This window comes from Panthera leo, chromosome D1 (genome assembly GCF_018350215.1).
Source record: "Panthera leo isolate Ple1 chromosome D1, P.leo_Ple1_pat1.1, whole genome shotgun sequence".
Lineage (NCBI taxonomy): Eukaryota > Metazoa > Chordata > Mammalia > Carnivora > Felidae > Panthera > Panthera leo.
Genome location: NC_056688.1, coordinates 98,775,423 through 98,796,700, shown reverse-complemented (window position 1 = coordinate 98,796,700; position 21,278 = coordinate 98,775,423). Strand labels below are relative to the sequence as shown.

Sequence of the window (21,278 nt, the reverse complement as noted above, 5' to 3'; positions counted from 1 at the left end):
ATTAATGGAATAAGCATCTTACATAATGGGGGCTATATATTTACCCAGATACTTTGGCTATTGCCTGCAGCAATTTTTTTTTTTCCATCCCTGGAGGAGGGATTAGGATTGTGATAATAAGAACTGGTCACCTCCTTTGTTTCAGGAACGTTGCCTGTGTTGCCAACAAAAAAAGAGGCCCACCCAACCGGGGAGGAGTCTTTCTAGTTGGTCCTTCTTTTGCCTCATGCCTTGAAAACCCTGTGGGCTAGAAGCAGCACCCTGAGTCCTGCAGACCTCTGGACTAAGATGCGGCTCCTTTAAGCCTTCAGTGGGTGTTGGGAGGGGCACCGAGGTGGGGCGGGCACTCTGACAGAGAGCTCTGGGCCCCGCCCCTGGAGGAGGCGTTTCTCAGCAGCCCTCCGCACCAATGCCGCCACGGCCCGCCGGGTATTCCTGCTGATTCTGCTCGGACCATAGGGCCCCCAGACCTCTCCCTGCCCAGGGAGCGTAAGTGTCAAACTGCGGGCGGGGGTCAAGCATCCCGTGCCCGTGCCGGAAGTCCTGGTGGACAGTGCAGGGGACTTTCCTGGCCTATCAGAGGCTTAGGTGGCGAAAGAGCGTAAACAATGCCGGCTGCAGTGAGCTAAAGCCTGGGGCATCTGCTCTACTTCTGGGTGGTGACAGCGGCCCTAGGGTGCTTGTTTGGATATGCAGTGGTTGAGCTGTGTCCACGACCCGGCCTTGCCCCAGCCTGGTTCCTCTTGCGGTGAGGAGAGGTTTGCTTTTACTCGAGTGTAACCCCATTGAGCTGGATGGGTGGAGCTGGATCTAGTGTCCTGGGCCTTGGGTCCTTCGCCTGGGATTTGGAGACCTGGGTAGTTTAGGGATGAGTAAGCATTAGATTTTCAGGTACCTTGGTAGAGTTGAGCAGTAACTCTCCAAGTTGACCTAATTCACAGCCAGGTTTTAGCTTTCCAACTCCCCAGAGGCCTGTGTGGCTGTGGGTCCCTCTTTTGGAGACATTAACAGTGATCATCTGCTCCAGAGAGTTCAGTTAATCTTCTGTCCTGCTGATATGAATAGCAGGATGTGTAAGAGATCGCTCAGAGACAGCTCTTTATCCTTCCCCTTCAGAAGGAATTTATGAGAGGCCACCATCCCAGGACTAGGACAGCAAGCACACCCAAGTTTCCTGAGATAACTGCTAGTGAAGCAGTTCAGATTTCTGGAGAATACTCCAGCAAGAGGGTAACGCTTGTCCTTGGTAGTGGGAATTACCTGAGGGCAGTGAGGTTTTTAAATTTAGGGGGAAGGGTTTGTCTTTTTGTTACTGGTACTTAGAGGTGAGCTTTTGTCTGGGTTGGCCAAGTAATAAAAATCTTAACTTTTCTATGACAGTTACATAATTGTTATGCTTCTTTAATCCATTTGTCCTTTCTATATAAGGTTTGAGTAAAGCTCTCTGGGCTTGCCTGTGTATTGTTTTATCCCTATTTCCCTGTTTTATAGTTCTTTTCTTTTCTTTCTTTTTTTGTTTGTTTTTTGTTTTTTTTTGTTTGAGTCTATTATCATACTTCATTGGTCATTCAAAGGAGTTGCTTTTGGAGTGGACATTTTCTTCAGATTTCCCTCACACTTATTCTATGCTTCTGCAGTAGCATTTCCTTAACCAGAAGTGAGAGTCCAGGAATGGTAATCAGATCCAGATCTCGTGTATTGTGATAGCGAAGAGCTTTTGTAGGTCAAGAGCTTGGGAATTAGCCATAAAATGGTTTCACTGCCATGGCTTCTTCCCAAGTAGAAAGCTGAAACAGCCTGTTTAGTAGCTTTATGATCATTCTTATAGACTGTCAAGTTAGAGAAACTTAAAAGGATACTCCAGTTGGACCCATGAATGGAACGGCCAAGTTGGTGGACTGAGAGAAAGGAGATCTAGGTTGTAGGCCCAGCTCTAACATTACTCATGACTTGATCTCTTGGTGCCTTACTTTTAGCTGATTGATGAATGAGAAAATGCAGATTGCTTGAGTCTATATGTTATAATAATATATACTTAATAGGTAATTTGTTAATTGAATACTAAACCAAAAAATCGGTTCAAAATTTATTCTAAGTTCTACCTTTAATATGACCTTGGAAACATTTCTTAATCTCTAGTCTAAAAATAAACAATTACATCTAAACCTTTTCAGCAGCAGTGTGGATTATGTGGTATTTGAGCTGTTTGGAAGATGTTTTAGATACAGTAATATGTAAGATTATAATATTTCCGTGGAATAGACTTATTTTAGCTGGCCTCCTTGCTTTTGCTTCTGTTTCATGCTAGTTGTAAAGGCTCCTGAGAGCTCTGAATAATTGAAAGTTATGAACGTTTGTAGTATGACTAGATTGAATGAGCCATAGCAAGCATCATATATAGTTCAAATTAATTTTATTAATGCTTCTCTTTGTTGGCAGTTTTATTTACTCTTAAAGCATCAAACCTTGTTATACAATGACAACTCGGTTTCCTATGTCTGTGTTTATAAAATCCAGAATCCTCTGTTTAATCCTGGTGCCACATTTTCAGTCACTTGAAGATCATATTTCTCAAGTCTAAAACTAAACTCATCATATTCCTCACCTCTTCTCCATTCCCCAAAAATAAACAATCCAGAACTCCCGACATTTTTATGTCATTGACACTACTGTTCTCCCAGTCACCTAGACTGGATCCTCCTACTAGACTCTAACTGCTCCCACATCCTTATTTGCTAAGGCTTACGGATTCTCCTTCTTTAATGTAACTCCCTTCAGTCTCCCCTGCCCATCCTTTCCATCCCTAAGACCCCTAATTCTGGCTCCTATTTATCTTTGTCCTGGAGTACTGTGATAATTTTCTAGCAAGATTCTATTTTCTCTTCCTTCCCATCCATTCTACATAGATTTATCTTTCTGAAGTAGATAGGATTATGTCATTGCCCTGCTGCAGTCATCAGCATCTGCTGCTTAGCTTAATATTCAAGATTCTACATGACCTGACCCTAGTCTACCTCTCTGGTCTTAGACTATGGTAAATGGAGCCATTCATTGTTCTTTGAACATGTTCTGTACTTTCCTGTCTCTAAGACTTTCCCTTTCTTATTCTCTCAGCCTAGAATATCTCCTCTTCTACTTCTGTTTGTCTGTTTTTTTTGGAAATCCCACCTTTCATTAATCACTGAGTTCAGATACCATCCTTTCTGTGAGATTTTCGCTGACCATACCTCACTTACTGGTGGTTAATCCTGTCTTAGGGAGGCCTGGGTGGCTCAGTCGGTTGAGCATCCAACTTCGGCTCAGGTTATGATCTCACAGTCAATTCGAGCCCTGTGTCAGGCTCTGTGCTGACAGCTCAGAGCCTGGAGCCTGCTTCGGATTCTGTCTCCCTCTCTCTCTGCCCCTCCCTGGCTCATGCTCTGTTCTCTCCCTCAAAAATGAATAAACGTTAAAAAATTTTTTTTTTTAATCCTGTCTTAGAACTCCCATAATCCTTATTTATCCCTTGCTTAAAGCAGTTTCCACACATAATATATTTTGTATTATGATTATTTGTTTAAACTTCTTACTTGTACTCCTGTGAACTTAGGCACCCATAGGAAAATTCAGTGAATGTGAATGCTTTAGGTAAAATTGGAGTAGACTAATTCCTTATTATTAGAAAGGACTCTTAACCTCTGCAGCCAACATATGCACATGTAAAATGATCAGTAGCTTTAACATATCATTTTTTTAAAGTTTATGTATTTATTTGGAGAGAGGGAGCAAGCGAGAGAGAGCAAGAGCGTGAGTAGGAGAGGGGCAGAGAGAATCCCAAGCAGATTCCACACTATCAGCGTGGAGCCTGATGTGGGGCTTGAACTCACGATTCATGAGATCATGACCTGAGCTGAAACCAAGAGTCAGACATTTAACCGACTGAGCCACCCGGGCACCCCAACAAATCATTCTTATCTCCTAAGGGCTTCTGTTAGTAAACTTTGTTAGTTTCTTTTTTTTTTTTTTTTAACAGTTTTAATGAAATATAATTTGCATATCACTCACCCATTTTGAAGTGTACAGTTTGGTGGCTTTTAGTATATTTCTAGATTTGTGCAGTCATCACCACAGTTTTAGAACATTTTCATTGCCCCAAAAAGAAATCCCACACTATTGGGGTGCCTGGGTGGCTCAGCCGGTTGAGCGACCGACTTCAGCTCAGGTCATGATCTCAGAATTTGTGAGTTCGAGCCCCGCGTCGGGCTCTGTGCTGACAGCTCAGAGCCTGAAGCCTGCTTCTGATTCTGTGTCTCCCTCTCTCTCTGTCCCTCCCCTGCTCATGCTCTATCTCTGTCTCAGAAAGAAAGAAAGAAAGAAAGAAAGAAAGAAAGAAAGAAAGAAAGAAAGAAAGAAAGAAAGAAAAGAAATCCCACACTCTTTAGCCATTACCCTTTTGATAGCCCCAAACACCTCACTCGTAGGCAACCACTGATCCACTTTTTACTTCTATAGACTTGCCTATTCTGGACATTTCATGTAAATGGAATCATACAATATGTGGTTCTTTGAAACTGACTTTTTTTAGTATAATGTTTGCAAGGTGATAAAATACATATACCATAAAATTTACCATCTTAACCATTTTTAAGTATGCAGTTCACTGGTATCAGATACCATGTCAGATTATGTTGTACAACCATCACCACCATCCATTTCCATAATTTTTTTCACTTGGAAAACTGAAACTTTACACCCATTGAACATACCCCAATCCATCTGTTCACTGGCAAAAACCCTTCTGCTTTCTGTCTCTCTGATTTTGACTGTCTCATTTAAGTGGAATGATCTTTGTGGCTGGTTTATTTCACTTTAGCATAATGGCCTCAGGGGTCATCCAGATTATAGCATATGTCAGAATTATTTCTTTTTTAAGGCTAAATAATATTCCATTGTATGTGTAAACCACATTTGGCTTGTCCACTCACCCACTGATGAGCACTTGAGTTGCTTCCACATTTTAGCTATTGTGCATAATGCTGCTATGAAATGAACATGGGTGTACAAATATGTCTTTGAGACCCTGCTTTCAATTCTTTTGGGCATATATACCCAGAAGTAGAATTGCTGGAACATATGGTAATTCTGTTTTTAATTTTTTGAAAAAGTGCCATAGTGTTTTCCACAGCAGCTATACCAAATTACATTCTTTTTTTTTTTTTTTTAATGTTTATTTATTTTTGAGAGAGAGAGACAGAATGTGAGCTGGGGAGGGTCAGGGAGAGTGGGAGACACAGAATCTGAAGCAGTTTCCAGGCTCTGAGCTGTTAGCACAGAGCCTGATATGGGGCTCGAACTCTCGAACTGTGAGATCATGACCTGAGCCGAAGTCGGACACCCAACCGACTGAGCCACCCAGGTGCCCCCCCCGCCATTTTATATTCTTAACAACAGTGTACAAAGGTTTCAGTTGCTCCACATCCTTGCCAACAATTGTCTTTTTGTTTTGTTTTGTTTTGATAGTAGCCATCCTAATAGATGTGAGGTGGAATCTTAAAATTTTGATTTACATTTCCCTAATGATTAGTAATGTTAAGCATCTTCTCATGTGCCTATTAGCCATTTGTAGATCTTCTTTGGAGAAGTGTCTAGTCAAGTCCTTTGCCCATTCAAAAATTTTTTTTAAGTTTATTAATTTCTTTTGATAGAGAGCATGTACGTGCGTGTGTGCAAGCAAGCAGGGGAGGGGCAGAGAGAGGGAGAGAATCCCAAGCAGGTGTGGGGCTCCACATGGGGCTCCATCTCAGGAACTGTGAGATCATGACCGGAACCAAAATCGAGTCAGACTCCTGACTGACTGAGCCACCCAAGCGTCCCCTTTGCCCATTTTTTAATTGGGTTGTTTGTTGTTGAGTTTTAGGAGTTCTTTATAGTACTTCATTTCTTTTTATTATTGAATAATATTTCATTGTGTGGATTTTCCATATTCATCAATGGATGGACATTTGGATGGCTCCCATTCTTTGGCTATTGTGAATGTTAGTTTGGTTTCAGTTTGCTGTGTATATTGAAAACAGTACTACATTCCTCTAAAGAAATCATTCAGGCCTTTAACTTACGTGACTTTTCATGAAATCGTTACATTTAATTTTACATGTGTTCTATTTTATACTGACTCTGAGGTTCCTCTTCATTACTTCCTGTATATGTTCTAGGTGTTCCCAAGGTTTTTATTTTCCTTTGTGACAATGACTAGTTAAAATTTGCAGAGTTCAGCTTTCAAGCAGTGGTCACTTTAAAGACCACTTCCCCAAATGTTCTAGAATTATAGAAATTTAGAATGAATATGAACTATAGCCATTGTAGTCTAGCATCCTTTTGTTTTTTATTAATCTCAAGGAAAGTTTTTTTGTTTTGTTTTGTTTTTTTGATCAGTTAGTAGAGCCATCTCTCAATGGAATAAGAGCTTTCAGGGGTAAGGGTTGGACTGCATGAATAATCCCAAATTACAATTAAAACTGTAGTCATTCCATTCTTCTTATCCAAAGGCAGGTTAACAGTGTTTTAAGGCCCAATTGGGTAGGTAGGCTTGATTATTAGAGGCAGCTGCTGATTAGGGATGATTTCCCCCTTACCAGCTAACTGTATTTTAAATTTCTCTAAGTTACCTATGTCCTTTTGAAAGAGTCAGATAAACTTGTTTTTCACATTATGCTCATTTACTCTTTTATTTTCTTTCTTTCTTTCTTTCTTTCTTTCTTTCTTTCTTTCTTTCTTTCTTTCTTTCTTGTCTTTATATCTTAACTGAATTAGGTAAGGGGTGCTTGGTGGCTCAGTTGGTTAAGCGTCAGACTTCACATCGGGTCATGACCTTGCAGTTCATGGGTTCGAGTCCCCCATCAGGCTCTGTGCTGACAGCTCAGAGCCTAGAGCCTGCTTTGGATTCTGTGTCTCCCTTCTTTCTGCCCCTGCCCGCTCACCCTCTTTCTTTCTCTCAAAAATAAATAAAGACATTAAAAAAAAAAAAAAAGACCTGGGTTAGGTAATCACCAAAATAAATCATATTATTTATAAAGGTTGAATAGTTTTCACTATAGATCATCTAGAAACCATATGTAGATAAATTTTAAGAAATTCACCAAACTAGCATTCAAGAAATCTCTTCTAGGCCAGTCTCTCCTACTTAAGTGACCTGGGTAAGACATTGAGCCTTTATTTCCATATATGTAAAAAGAGGATAATTACATTTGCTTTATCCCATGTTGTTCTTTGAGCATTGTGAGGATAGAGATTATTAAGACAAAAAGTTCTTGCTCAAGAGAATCTTACAGGTTAGGAAGAAAGAGCTCATAACTTAGAATAATAGAAAAAAGAAAGAAAACCCAATAAGGTAATAAAACAGTGTGCTTGCATTTACATTGTGAAATGCATAGAAGCAATTAAATATCTTCCTCACTAGATCCTCACATAAGAAAATTATTGTAAAAATATTTGTAAAATATAAAGTATTATTGAAATATAGATTGGTAGTAACTGTTTTAGGTAGAGACTTTGGGACTGTTGTAAATAGTGCCCTAAAGTCTTTGAAAGTAAAGAGCTTTCATGTGACCATAAGATTTAGAAGGTTGTGTAGACCAAGAGATTTTAACCTGGGGTTGGAATTCAGGGACTCTATGAACTTGGAAGGAAAAATAATTGCATCTTTATTCTTACCATCTAACTGAAATTTTAGCATTTTCTTCAGTGAAGAATGTAGGCCATAAGCCACAAGAATGACCTGTGTATTTGTTACCAATAGAAGTAATTTTCATAATCACATTATGTGATATATCAAAATATTTTTGTCCAATATAACTTCAAAATTATAGTAATTATAGTAATACACCTGCTGCTAGATTTTATTTAATGTATGGAGAAGTTCGTTTAAAATGTCATTCACATTTTAAAGTAAATATTTTGATAAAATGTAATTAACAATTATGTTTCAAAATTATTTGACATAATCTTACATATTTTATTTTATGCATTAAAAAATATTCTGAAGAAGGTGTCTGTGACTTTACCAGAGGCCTATGGCACAAAAAAGAACCCCTTTTGTACCCTATTTTTTTTAATGTTTTTATTTTACTTTTGAGAGAGAGACGGAGCATGAGCAGGGGAGGGGCAGAGAGAGAGGGAGACACAGAATCCAAACCAGGGGCTCTGGGCTCTGAGCTGTCAGCACAGAGTCCGATGCAGGGCTCAAACTCACTGAGATCATGACCTGAGCCAAAGTCAGATGCTCAACCGACTGAGCCACCCAGGGCCTCCTCCCCCCACTTTTGTACATTCTTAAGACAAAGTGGCATGTATATGTATTAATTCCATTTTACCTTTAAGAAGGAAAGACGGATAGTCTTGCCATCCTCAGGTGCAGGCCACCATCATCTTTGATTTAGATCACTGTATTCTAACTGGTTTCCCTCCATTGTTACTGCCTTCCAAAACATTCTTTACATTGCTTTTTACATGTACAACATATGGTCTTCAAAAAATGCAAGTTTGGGGGCACCTGGATGGCTCAGTTGGTGAAGCATCCGACTTTTGATTTCAGCTCAGATCATGATCTCATGCTTCATGAGATTGAGCCCTGCATCGGGCTCTGCACTGATGTCACGGAGCCTGCTTGGGATTCTCTGTCTTCCTCTCTCTCTGCCCCTGCCCCCTTCAAAATAAATAAAACATTTTTTAAAATTTTCAAAAAAATGCAAGTTCAATAGCATATGTAATATTTCCTATTTAGAATTCTTCAAAGTTTCATTTTACATTTAGGATAAAGTCCAAATTCCTTAACATTGCTCACAAGATCTTCCAGGGTCTGATCTTGACTTACTTTCTAGCCTGACTTTATATCCTTTTACTTTCTGTGTTGCATTTTATTCTTTAGCCTTGCTGAACTTTGTTCAGATCCTCAAACCACCATAATAAAAGAAGTTAGGTGCTATGGCAGTTTCTAAACCACTATCTCCATTTCTATACTTGTCTCTGAATGATACGTTTGTGATCCAGTACAGTCCTTTGTACCACATTTTGAGTAGTTTTGAACTATAGTACACACACACGGATGAATTTTACAAATGAAATATTGAATGAAAAAAGTAAGTCATGGAAGACAACACACAGATAATATTTTTCTACAGCTAACAAACAAGCACAGTTAATTTTGTTGTTCAGGGATGTGTGACTGTGACTATGGCGTAGAACTAAACGAACTCCAGGAAAATGCTTCTGTGGGAGAAGGATGGAGTAGGAAAGAAATGCCCAGGTGAAGTAATAATAATGGTAGTGTTCTGTTGTGTGTGTTTTTTTTAAGTTTATTTATTTATTTTGAGAGAGAGCACAAGCAGGGGAGGAGCAGAGAGAGAGAGAGGGAGAGAGAGTATCACAAGCAGGCTCTGTGCAGTCAACGCAGAGCCCAACATAGGCTCAAACCCACGAACCACGAGATCACAACCTGAGCCGAAATCAAGAGTCAGACACTTAACCAACTTAGCCACCCAGGCACCCCAATAATGGTAGTGTTCTAATTTTTAGATTGGGTGTTAGGTCAATGGGTCAATTTTATTGTAATGCTTCCTAACTCACAAACTGTATATATTTTCTTATAAATGTAAAAAATTAAATTCTAAAGTTAATTTTAAAATGAAAATAATTAGGGAAGAAAATTAGTGGATAAGGCCTTTTTTTTTTCTTAATATATCAATCCTGCAAGAAGACCAACACAAAGAGCAGGAGTCCCCAGTGCCACATACATAACACTATATCCATTATTTCAATGGCTGGGGAAGTTTGGGTATGAAGCATGCCTTTCTTTTTAATAGAAAGCAAAACCATAAACACCAACTTTTAAAAACTCAGGCAATAAAGTAGTAGAAGCCATTTCAGAATATATAACACAATGTCATCTAAATTTTACATGAGGCAGTTGGGTTAGATATTCTTTTTCTTAATGGTTTCTAAAAAGCAACCAACAAGAAAAAAAGAAAAAGTATTGCAGTAATCTTACAGAATACTGAAAGATACTGACAGTTCACATTCTCTTGGTTAGAAAATGTGTTGAAAGCTTTCATTGAGTGTTTCTCTTTTTAAAAAGTCAGATAGGAGAGATTGCTTTTGCAGCTCAAACTTATGCCAAGAAAATAACTTTAGAAGTTTTTAACCCAGGCTGCACATTAAAATCACCTGAGAACTTACAAATTTTTTTTATTGAGATGAAATTCACATTACATAAAATTAACTCTCTTAAAGTGAACAATTCAGTTGCATTTTGAATACTCACAGTGTTGTGTCAGCACCATCTCTTTCTAGTTTCAAAACATTTCCATCACACCACAGTAAAACTCCTTACCCATTAGGCAGTTTCTTCCTATTCCTGCTCTTTCTCCAACCCCTGGTACCCCACAGTCTGCATTCTGTCTCTAAGGATTAATCTACTATAGATATTTCATATAAGTGGAATTCTACAATATGGGATCTTTGTGTTTGGTTTCTTTCACTTAGCATCATGTTTGTGAAGTTCATCCATGTGGTAGCCTGTATCAGTACTTTATTCCCTTTTATGGATGAATAATCATTGTACTTACACACCAGAATTTGTTTATTCATCCATTGATGGACATTTGGGCTGTTTATTGGCCCAGGTGACTAGTACTGCTATGAATATGCATGTACATGTACTTGTTGGAATACCTGTTTTCAATTCTTTGGGTATATACCCAGGAGTAGAATTGCAGAGCCATATGATAGTTCTATGTTTAACTTTTTACAGAACTACCAAATGTTTTGTTTTACATGGTGCTTGTACTATTTTCTGTTCCCTTGGGGAACTCTAAAAATACACAGATCTAATAATTTTTATTGTATTTTACAAACATATTTGTGTATAATTACTTAAAAATTTTTAAATAATTGATTTATTTTTAAATTTACATCCAAGTTACTTAGCATATAGTGCAACAATGATTTGAGGAGTAGATTCCTTAATGCCCCTTACCCATTTAGCCCATCCCCCTCCCACAACGCCCCAGCAACCCTCCGTTCTCTATGTTTAAGAGTCTCTTATGTTTTGTCCCCCTCCCTGTTTTTATACTATTTTTGTTTCCCTTCCCTTATGTTCATCTGTTTTGTATCTTAAATTCCTCATTATGAGTGAAGTCATATGATCTTTGTCTTTCTCTAATTTCACTGAGCATAATACCCTCTAGTTCCATCCACGTAGTTACAAATGGCAAGATTTCATTCTTTTTGATTGCCGAGTAATGTTCCACCATATATATATATATATATATACACACCACATCATTTTTATTCATTCATCCATCGATGGGCATTTGGGCTGTTTCCATACTTTGGCTGTTGTCGATAGCGCTGCTATAAACATTGGGGTGCATGTGCCCCTTTGAAACAGCATAACTGTATCCCTTGGATAAATACTTAGTAGTGCAGTTGCTGGGTCGTAGGGTAGTTCTATTTTTAACTTTTTGAGGAACCTCCATACTGTTTTCCACAGTAGCTGCACCAGTTTGCATTCCCACCAGCAGTGCAAGAGATCCTCTTTCTCCTCATCCTCACCAACATCTGTTGTTGGCTGAGTTGTTAATGTTAGCCATTCTAACAGGTGTCAGGTGGTATCATTGTGGTTTTGATTTGTATTTCCCTGATGATGGAGTGATGTTGAGCATTCTTTCATGTGTTGGTTGGCTCTCTGGATGTCTTCTTTGGAGAAGTGTCTATTCATGTCTTTTGCCCATTTCTTCACTGGATTCTTTGTTTTTTGGGTGTTGAGTTTGATAAGTTCTTTATAGATTTTGGATACTAACCCTTTATCTGATATGTCGCTTGCAAACATCTTCTCCCATTCTATCGGTTGCCTTTTAGTTTTGCTGATTGTTTCCTTCGCTGTGCAGAAGCTTTTTATTTTGATGAGGTCCCGGTAGTTCATTTTCGCTTTTGTTTCCCTTGCCTCTGGAGACGTGTTGAGTAAGAAGTTGGTGCGCCCGAGGTCAAAGAGGTTTTTGTCTGCTCTCTCCTCTAGGATTTTGATGCTTCCTGTCTTATGTTTAGGTCTTTCATCCATTTTTGAGTTTATTTTTTTGTATGGTATAAGAAAGTGGTCCAGGTTCATTCTTCTGCATGTCACTGTCCAGTTTTCCCAGCACCATTTGCTGAAGACACTGTCTTTATTCCATTGGATAGTCTTTCCTGCTTTGTCAAAGATTAGTTGGCTATACGTTTGGGGGTCATTTCTGGGTTCTCTTTTCTGTTCCATTGATCTGAGTGTCTGTTTTTGTGCCAGTACCATACTGTCTTGATTACAGGTTTGTAATACAGCTTAAAGTCCAGGATTGTGATGCCTTTGGTTTTCTTTTTCAAGATTGCTTTGGCTGTTTGGGGTCTTTTGTGGTTCCATCCAAATTTTAGGATTGTTTGTTCTAGCTCTGTGAAGAATGCTGTTATTTTGATAGGGATTGCTTGAAAGTTTTAAAAAGATTGTCATTAAAGAGTTTGAGAAGCATGGCATAGTTCATTCTTTTTCATTGCCATATAATATTGCACTCAGTGAATATTCCACTATTATTCATTCTCTTTTTGATGAACCTGTGAAGTGTTTTCAACTTTTGGCTTTTATGAACAACATTGCTATGAATATCTTGTATAGATCTTCTAGTGCAGGGGGCATCCATTTCTAGGGTATATATACCTAGGAATGAAGTAGAATACGTGCATCTTCAACTTAGGTAATGCCATACTACTTTACAAACTGCTGTACTACTTTATCTCCCACCATTGCTGCAGAATTGCTATTAAGGTTTGACTCATACTCCAAAGCACACTGCTATTGTTTCTCAGGGTTCTGGGGGTTTTGGAGAGAAGTCTTAATAAAAGTTCCATGTACTCTAATAAACTTAAGTCTTTTGAGTATACAGCTTTCACTGGGATATTCCCTACTTTTTTATGGGAGGGAACAAGTTGTAAAGAGGCGTAGATTTTGAATTTTTAATGTGATCCAGTTCTGTTGTTTTAGGCAAATTATTTAAACTTTATGAGCCTAGTGTGTAAAACAGAGAGAATGTCTTTCTTTCATGTAGTTGTTGTTAGTACAAAGTGAGTCAACATGTTTAAAAAATACTTCACACAGTACCCAATTCATAGCAGACACCATCAAGGTATACATTAAACAAATATTTATTGAAGGTATATTTTATGTCAGACTGGGACTGGGGATGGAGAGATAAACAATATCCTTATACATTATATATAATCCTGAAAAATTGGAAACAAATGTCCACCATCAAGATTGGTAATTTTGGTACATTTATAAAATGGCATGCTATACAACCTTTAAACATCACGTTCTCGGGGCACCTGGGTGGCTCAGTTGGTTGAGCGTCCGACTTTGGCTCAGGTCATGATCTCAGGGCTCGTGGGTTGGAACCCTGCGCCAGGCTCTGTGCTGACAGCTCAGAGCCTGGAGCCTGCTTTGGATTCTGTGTGTGTGTGTGTCTCTCTCTGTGCCTCTCCCCTTCTCCTGCTCTTTCTCAAAGATAAACATTAAAAAAAATTTTTTTTAAACATCATGTTCTCAAACATGGGAAAATGTTCGTGGCTATATGAGAAAAAGATTCCAAGAGGATTATACTTGTCTTTTTCATATAATTTATACATTGCATGTTTGTTGAAAAAACTCTGAAAGAATTCAAGTGGATATACATTTCAGTGCTCATCATGGTTAATAATTGGTGGTAAAATTGTGGAGTTTTTTAAATGTTTATTTAGAGAGCACATGCATGCACAAGCAAGGGAGAGGCAGAGAAAGAGAAGGAGAGAATCCCAAGCAGGCTCTGCGGTGTCAGCACAGAGCCCAGCTCAGGGCTTGATTCCATGAAGCATGAGATCATGACCTGAGTCAAAATCAAGAGTCAGATGCTTAACTGAGCCACCCTGGTAAACGTAAAATTGTGTTTTATTTTTTTTATTAAAAACATTTTTTTAGTTTGTTTATTTTGAGAGAGACAGAGGTAGCATGAGTGGGGGAGGGGCAGAGAGAGAAAGAGAGAGAGAATCCTAAGCAGGCTTTGCGCTGCTAGCACAAAACCCGACTAGGCTTGAACTCATGAAACCGCGAGATCATGACCTGACCTGAAACCAAGGATCAGACGCTTAACCAACTGAGCCATTCAGGTGCCCCTAAAATTGTGTTTTAATACTTTTCTTCCTTATGTAGTTTCTGTACTTTCCAGATTTTCTACAGTTGACATATATTACTTTTATAATCAGAAAAAAAGTTGTTATCGGGGCACTTGGGTGGCTCAGTTGGTTTAGTGTCTGACTCTTGATTTCAGCTCAAGTCATGATCTCATGGTTTGTGGGATTGAGCCTCTGGTTGGGCACTGCTCTGACAGCATGAAGCCTGCTTGGGATTCTCTCTCGCCCTCTCTCTGCCCCTCCCCCACATGCACATACACACATTCTCTCTAGAATAAAAAAAAAAAAAGAAAAAAAGGTGTTATCTAAATGAATAGCATAAAGCTTTTACAGGAATGTTGCATATAAACCTAACTAAAAAGGGATATAAAGTTTATAAAAATATAGTTCATTCAGGGATTTAATTTTTTTTAATGTTTATTTTTGAGAGAGAGAGAGAGAGACCGAGTGCAAGCAGGGCAGGGGCAGAGAGAGACGGAGACACAGAATTGGAAGCAGCCTGCAGTCTCTGAGCTGTCAGTACAGAGCCTGACACAGAGCTCAAACTCGGGAGCCATGAGTTCATGACCTGAGACAAAGGCAGACACTTAACTGACTGAGCCACCCAGGCAACCCTAATTTTTACTACTTTATATAATCATATTGTCTAGAGTTATGTAGAGAGCTGGGTAACATTGAGATTTTTTCATAATGACTATTGTCTGAAAGAATTTTAGGTTAATAGTTATAAGTATGACTTTCTTTGAAACTCTTTTCTCGCATTTTAAAGGCCAAGTAGCTCTTCAGTTTTATTCTGGCTTTGTTATATATCTAGGAGTTTCCCATTTGGGAAAATATATAATCATTTGTGTTTTTTTTTGTTTTTTTTTAAATTTAAAAAAAATTTTTTTTAACGTTTATTTATTTTTGAGACAGAGGGAGACAGAGCATGAATGGGGGAGGGTCAGAGAGAGGGAGACACAGAATCCGAAACAGGCTCCAGGCTCTGAGCTGTCAGCATAGAGCCCGACGCGAGGCTCAAACTCACGGACCGTAAGATCATGACCTGAGCCAAAGTCGGCCACTCAACCGACTGAGCCACCCAGGTGCCCCAATCATTTGTTTTTAAAACACATATCCATCCTTTCTAGATTCATTTAGATTTTTTTTTTTTAGTTTTGATTTAGTTTGTTTGCTTGTTTTAAGTAAGCTCTTTCCTCCTAGCGCCTGGGTGGCTCAGTCAGTTGACCATCCGAACCATGATCTCATGGTTCATGAGTTCGAGTGTAGCATTGGGCTCTGCACTGACAATGCAGAGTCTGCTTGGGATTCTCTTTTTCTGCCCCTCCCCCATTGTCTCTCTCTCAAATGAATAAACTTAAAAAAAAAAAAAGCAAACTCTACACCCAATGTGAGGCTTAAACTCATGACCCTGAGATCAGGAGTTGTGTGCTCTACCCACTGAACTAGCCAAGTGCCCATATGTAGGGTTTTTTTTTAATTTTTAAAAATCTTTTATTTATTTTTGAGAGAGAGAGTCTGTGAGCAGGAGAGGAACAGAGAGAGAGGGAGACAAAGAATCTGAAGCAGGCTTGAGACTCTGAGCTGTCAGCACAGAGCCCCACGCGGGGCTCCAACCCAAGAACCATGAGATCATGACCTGAGCCAAAGTCAGACACTTAACCAACTGAGCCACCCAGGCGCCCCTTTGTGTAGATTTTTTTTCTAGTAACTTTTTTCTTTCACTTTTTAAAGATTCTGTTAATGGAATTAAATGGACATTTGACCAAAAAATGAGCTTTTTTACTCTTATTGGTGCATGCATGATAAAATAATAGTCTCAGAAAAATCATTGTGTCTTACAAGACTGCTTGATTGCTAGATTTACTAGGTACTGATTTTTGTCTGACTAGGAATTACTCTTAATTCTGAGGAGAAACTGGAAGCACGATGGGAGATGACAGTGAGTGGATGAAACTGCCGGTTGATCAGAAATGTGAACACAAGGTAAGACTTTTCTAGAGCTCAGATTTTAGTGTCATTGGCTTGTTTTGTGAGCATTCCCACGTTACAGGATAGTATAGAGCTGCCTAATGATTACACAATACAACCGACAAACAACATGCTTTGGAGATTAGGCAGTTTCAGCAGGGTGATTTTTCATTTTTGAATTGTTACATCTTTAATTACAAATTACATATTACACGGAAGTAAAAACTAACACTTGGATACAAAGTGAGATAGACTTATAGTGGCCTGTTAGGAATTCTGGATGGCCTTGGAAGAATATTGCAAATATTAAACACTTATAAGAATGAGTTTATTAGCTAATTCTCTTTGAAAACTCTGAATTTCTTAAACTCCTTTTTTGTTTCTAATCATGGGGTCCTTTGTTCAAATTACTTGGTATAGGGTAGTCCTTCCCCGCCCCTCAACTTCTCCAATTAACAGTAGATAATAATCTCATTAAATTGTATTTTGTTTCAAAATACTTTTCTTTTAGCTCTGGAAAGCAAGGTTAAGTGGATATGAAGAAGCCCTGAAGATCTTCCAGAAAATAAAGGATGAAAAGAGCCCAGAATGGTCCAAATTTTTAGGACTGATCAAAAAATTTGTGACTGATTCCAATGCAGTGGTTCAGCTGAAAGGGTTAGAAGCTGCACTTGTGTATGTTGAAAATGCCCATGTAGCAGGAAAGTAAGTAGTTTTTCCAACTCTTCTGGTAAAAGCCCTCGTCTGGTACTATGTGGGTTAAGTTATGTATATTTGTGGGTCATTGTCCTTAGTTATTAGCACTTTTGGAAGATAATCATTTTCTTACTTCATAGCTCCTTGATACTTGTTTTTCATTCGGGTTTTATCTGCTCTGAGAAATCTAAATAGTACATGAGATCTCTAAAGAGAAGCAAATTAGAAGTCTTGAGTTTTTTATCTTAAGGTTTGATGAACAAGTGAATTTCCTTTTGAGCCTTTTGTAATGGGTATTACTTTAAACTAGAGAGAAAAATCTCAAGAAGCTTGTAGAAGAAACTGGAAGGTGTTAGGAAAGGAATTACCAGAATTTCACTGAAAACATTTGGGCATTACAAAAATTTCTTTATACAAATCTTCCCGGCTAGGTGATCTTAGAAACACACCTTTCTTTCTGTGGTCATTAGGCATTTTTCTCTTTTCGGAGAGGTGGTGCTAACTAAACTTCCATGGCTCCTGGCCCATTTGACTTGAGTTGTAGATGATAGAGGTTTCTGATCACCCACTCTCTCATACCTCATAGACCTGGTTTTCTAATGGCATCCCGATGTCATTGAAAGGAGCCCTCCGTACAAGAAAAAGGAGGGGGGAACCCTCTACTTAAGTGCACAAGAAATATATACTTGACTTCAAAGATGATACACCATCGATCTGACAGTTTTGTTACCAGCATCACTGTGTTTCCCTTGCCATTAGTGGGACCATTCCTTTTTTTTACTTTATTTTTGATTTCCAGTGGTCTAGGTTTTATTTAATTTAGAAGAGACACACAGCAGTTAAGTTACTATAAAGTCTTGCCAAGGAGTTAGGAGCAGCCTTTTGTTTAAAGGTACATATCCATTCCCTCCGTGAAGAAATTCTCTTGTTCTAAGAAATGTTTAAAATGACCTTTTAAAAATTTTTCAAAAAAGCAACAACTCTGTAATCCTATTTTTGTGAAATATATCTGTATATATATATTCTCTATCTGTCTGTCTGTCTCTCTGTCTGTCTATTTTCTATGCATATAGAGAGAGAGATCTGGAAGGATGGATACCAAATAGCTGAAAGTAGTTTTCTCTGGGTAATGGGATTTCAAGGGATTTTTGCTTTCTTGTTCGACTTTTCCTATATTTATAAACAGAAACTATGGTTCTGTGTCATTGCCTGGTGTGATACATCTTAAACTTTTATGATTTGCATTAAGTTTATCTTTCATGTTCTTAAACATAAATTTAAAAATTAGAAACTCATTTACTTTGTTTCTAAACATCTTAAAAAGTATTTGTCATTGCCCCCCGCCCCCATGATCTTTTCCAGCTCTTTCTACTGAAGTGTGTTTTTGTGTGTGTGATGGTGGGGGTGTTTTGTATTCTGTATTACAGAACCACAGGAGAAGTTGTGTCAGGTGTTGTAAGTAAAGTGTTCAACCAGCCCAAAGCCAAAGCCAAGGAGCTAGGCATTGAGATTTGTCTGATGTACATAGAGATTGAGAAAGGAGAGGCTGTGCAAGAAGAGCTCCTAAAAGGCCTGGACAACAAGAACCCCAAGATTGTAGTGGCCTGCATAGAGACACTGAGGAAAGCCTTAAGGTAAGATGTTTTGCTTTGGTTCTGTTAACTAGAATATCTCAATTGCGTTTGAGTTCCTGGCTTAAACGGAAATGAAAACTGCTGGACTTGGCTTGGCATGCCACACCAGCCAGGAAAATTGACCCGGGAAAGCTAAAGTCATTCCTCAAGTGTGGTGCTTTCTATTCAGTAGTTTTAGCCTTCAAGTGGTGTTGCATAGTCATTTTATCTAAATCCCCTTCTAATGAAGATGAACAGGGAATGTTTCTGACCTGTTCTCCAATTATGAATTGGCCTTTTTGAGGAAAAACTCCTTAGAATGTTTAAGCAGCTCTTCTTTTGTTATCCCCAAGCATATATTTATGTACTTTGGAATATTGGCTAAAGACAGTTTATTAGCCAAAGCAAACCTTTGTTCAGATGCCTTTTTAGTAAAGTAGAAGGAAATGCTATATGCCTTTAAACAGAAGCACAGCAATAACAAATAGAAAATAACTTTTACCCTTATGTAATAAGTTATTTTCAACACTAGAATGAAGTTTTTCATGAATGAGATCTCTTTCAGGAACAAGTGTCTATAATCTGCTATGGAAATCTGAACACTAGTTTGTTCTGATTTGGCAATCCTTCCAATCTAACATCCTGTCTCCAATGCTGTCCACATGAGAAGCTTTAGAAAGTTCAGTTATAGTGAAATCCTGAATGTGTGACCTATGGGAGTAAAGATCATCCCAAGTTAGCTCACTTGTGATTTTGTGTATGACCTGCTTCTTGGAGAAAATGCTTCTTTTGGTGTTTATCTTACATGGAAATATCAAAATTCTTAAATTTTGTTAAATGATCCTCAATTTAAAAGTCTTAAATTTTATGTTGTCTTTCACTTGGTTCATAATGTTCTTTTGTAAAGTTAGACTTTCACTTAGATTTTTGTGTGATAAATTTTTCCTCATTTCAAGCCTAGTATAGTGTATAGTAGGTATGTTTTTATGACTAATAAATAGTGTGCTCATTTTTATCATTTTAGAAATTTAGTGAATTGACTTGATTATCAAAACTGCGCTTATCTCAGTAAATATGTTGTGGTCCTTAGTAATGGATCTCTTAATAAAGATATATATTGTGCTATAATCTACCTTTAACCAAAAGATTCTAATCGAAAATGCTGTAAATTCTGGTTATTTTACTTTTAAACTGACTGGCAGAATAAGTGTAGAAAAAGAGCAAGTTAGGTATATCTTCTTATGTTTTCCTTACAGATGTAGCTTAGTTCCATCCCTGTGTAGTTCTTTATTTGTCTTAATGCATCTCAGAATCTATATAGTATAATTAGATAGCTCTCTGGGACCTTAAAAAGGCCAAACTGTTCAATCCTGGGTTTTGTTTTGTTGTTGTTGTTGTTGTTTTTAATGTTTATTCATTCCTGAGAGTGAGAGAGACAGCGCGAACAAAGGAGGGAGAACAGAGAGAGAGGGAGACACAGAATCTGAAACAGGCTCCAGGCTCTGCTCTGTCAGCACAGAGCTGTCAGCACAGAGCCCCATGCAAGGTTTGAACCCACAAACTGCGAGATCATGACCCAAGCCAAAGTCAGACGCTCAACCCACTGAGGCACCCAGGCGCCCCACCCTAGCTGGTTTTCTGTAGTAATATATTTAGTATCAAGGTTAGGTTTTGTTTGTTAAGGTATCTGTTTTCCATGTAGACCTCTTCCATAGGCTTTTCTTACATATTTCAGTAGGCCAGGAGAGTGAAACAAAAAAAAATTCAGATGAAACCATAGTAATGTAAAGGAAGACTCAGAGATCCCAAATGTTAGGTTCTTCAGGCATGGTGATGATTATTTCATAACCCTAAGTTCTTATTTTTCCTTTAGTCTTAAAGGTTAGCTGAAGTTAAATGTTCTTTTCTATTAAAATAAAGGGGATTTTAAAGGAAATCTTGGAGATCTAGTTTATTTTCATGTTATATCTATATTTAAACTATTTACATAACCATGCTGTGGTTGATATACCAGGTTATTTACATAATCTCTTTAAATATAATTTCTGAAGTAGAGTATTTGCCATCTTCTCCAACCTGTTGGAATATGTCAGTAGCTATACTGAAAATTTTTGTAGCATTTGTGTATAGAAGATAAAATAAATAATAGATAAATAAGTTGATCCTTGAACAACACAGGGGCTAGGGGTGCTAACCCCATGCAGTCAAAAATCTGTGTATAACTTTTGACTCCCCCAAAACTTAACTACTAATAGCTTACTGTTGACTGGAAGCCTTACCAGTAACATAAACAGTCAATTAACATATATTTTGTATATTATCTGTATTATATACTGTATTTTTAAAATGAAGTAAGCTAGAGAAAAGAAGATGTTTTTAAGAAACTCATAAGGAAGAGAAAATACATTTACAATATTGTACTATAAAAATTCCATGTATGAGTGGAGCCACACAATTCAAACCTGTGTTCAAGGTTCAACTGTGTATGAGTTCTACTATAGAATGTCAGTGTTCTTTCATAACTAAATCCCTCTTGCTCCAGAATTTGCTATGCAGAAATGTTAGCAATGACTCAGAAAGCTAAATTTGGCCAGTTAGGAACTTAAAAATATAAAATGTGACAGATATATAAGGTTAAATGTGCTACCTTTTTAAAAGAAGTCAGAATGCAGCTTTTCTGCATGAAAAACTAAGCAAAGAGAGATTTAGGTTGCCTGGAGTTACAGGGTGATAGCTTCGAAGTCAGGAGTGAAATACTCTGCCAGGATTAGTAAGCTG

General features: G+C 38.1%; 1 protein-coding gene across 4 annotated transcripts in view; it reads left to right on the top strand.

Annotated features, from left to right (window-relative positions):
* The window catches only part of CKAP5 (cytoskeleton associated protein 5), a 112,952-nt gene that overhangs the window by 24,461 nt on the left and 67,213 nt on the right, over window positions 1-21,278 (top strand). The window contains exons 1-4 of one of the 4 annotated variants that reach the window (XM_042904460.1): window positions 394-489; window positions 16,113-16,206; window positions 16,703-16,896; window positions 18,315-18,521. In XM_042904460.1, coding sequence (XP_042760394.1) covers window positions 16,150-16,206; window positions 16,703-16,896; window positions 18,315-18,521 — 458 coding nt within the window. In that variant the 5' untranslated portion in view covers window positions 394-489; window positions 16,113-16,149. Of the gene's footprint in view, window positions 1-393; window positions 490-654; window positions 749-9,029; window positions 9,281-16,112; window positions 16,207-16,702; window positions 16,897-18,314; window positions 18,522-21,278 lie in introns of those variants that run through there. The other 3 variants (XM_042904458.1, XM_042904459.1, XM_042904457.1) reach the window with 3 other exon arrangements.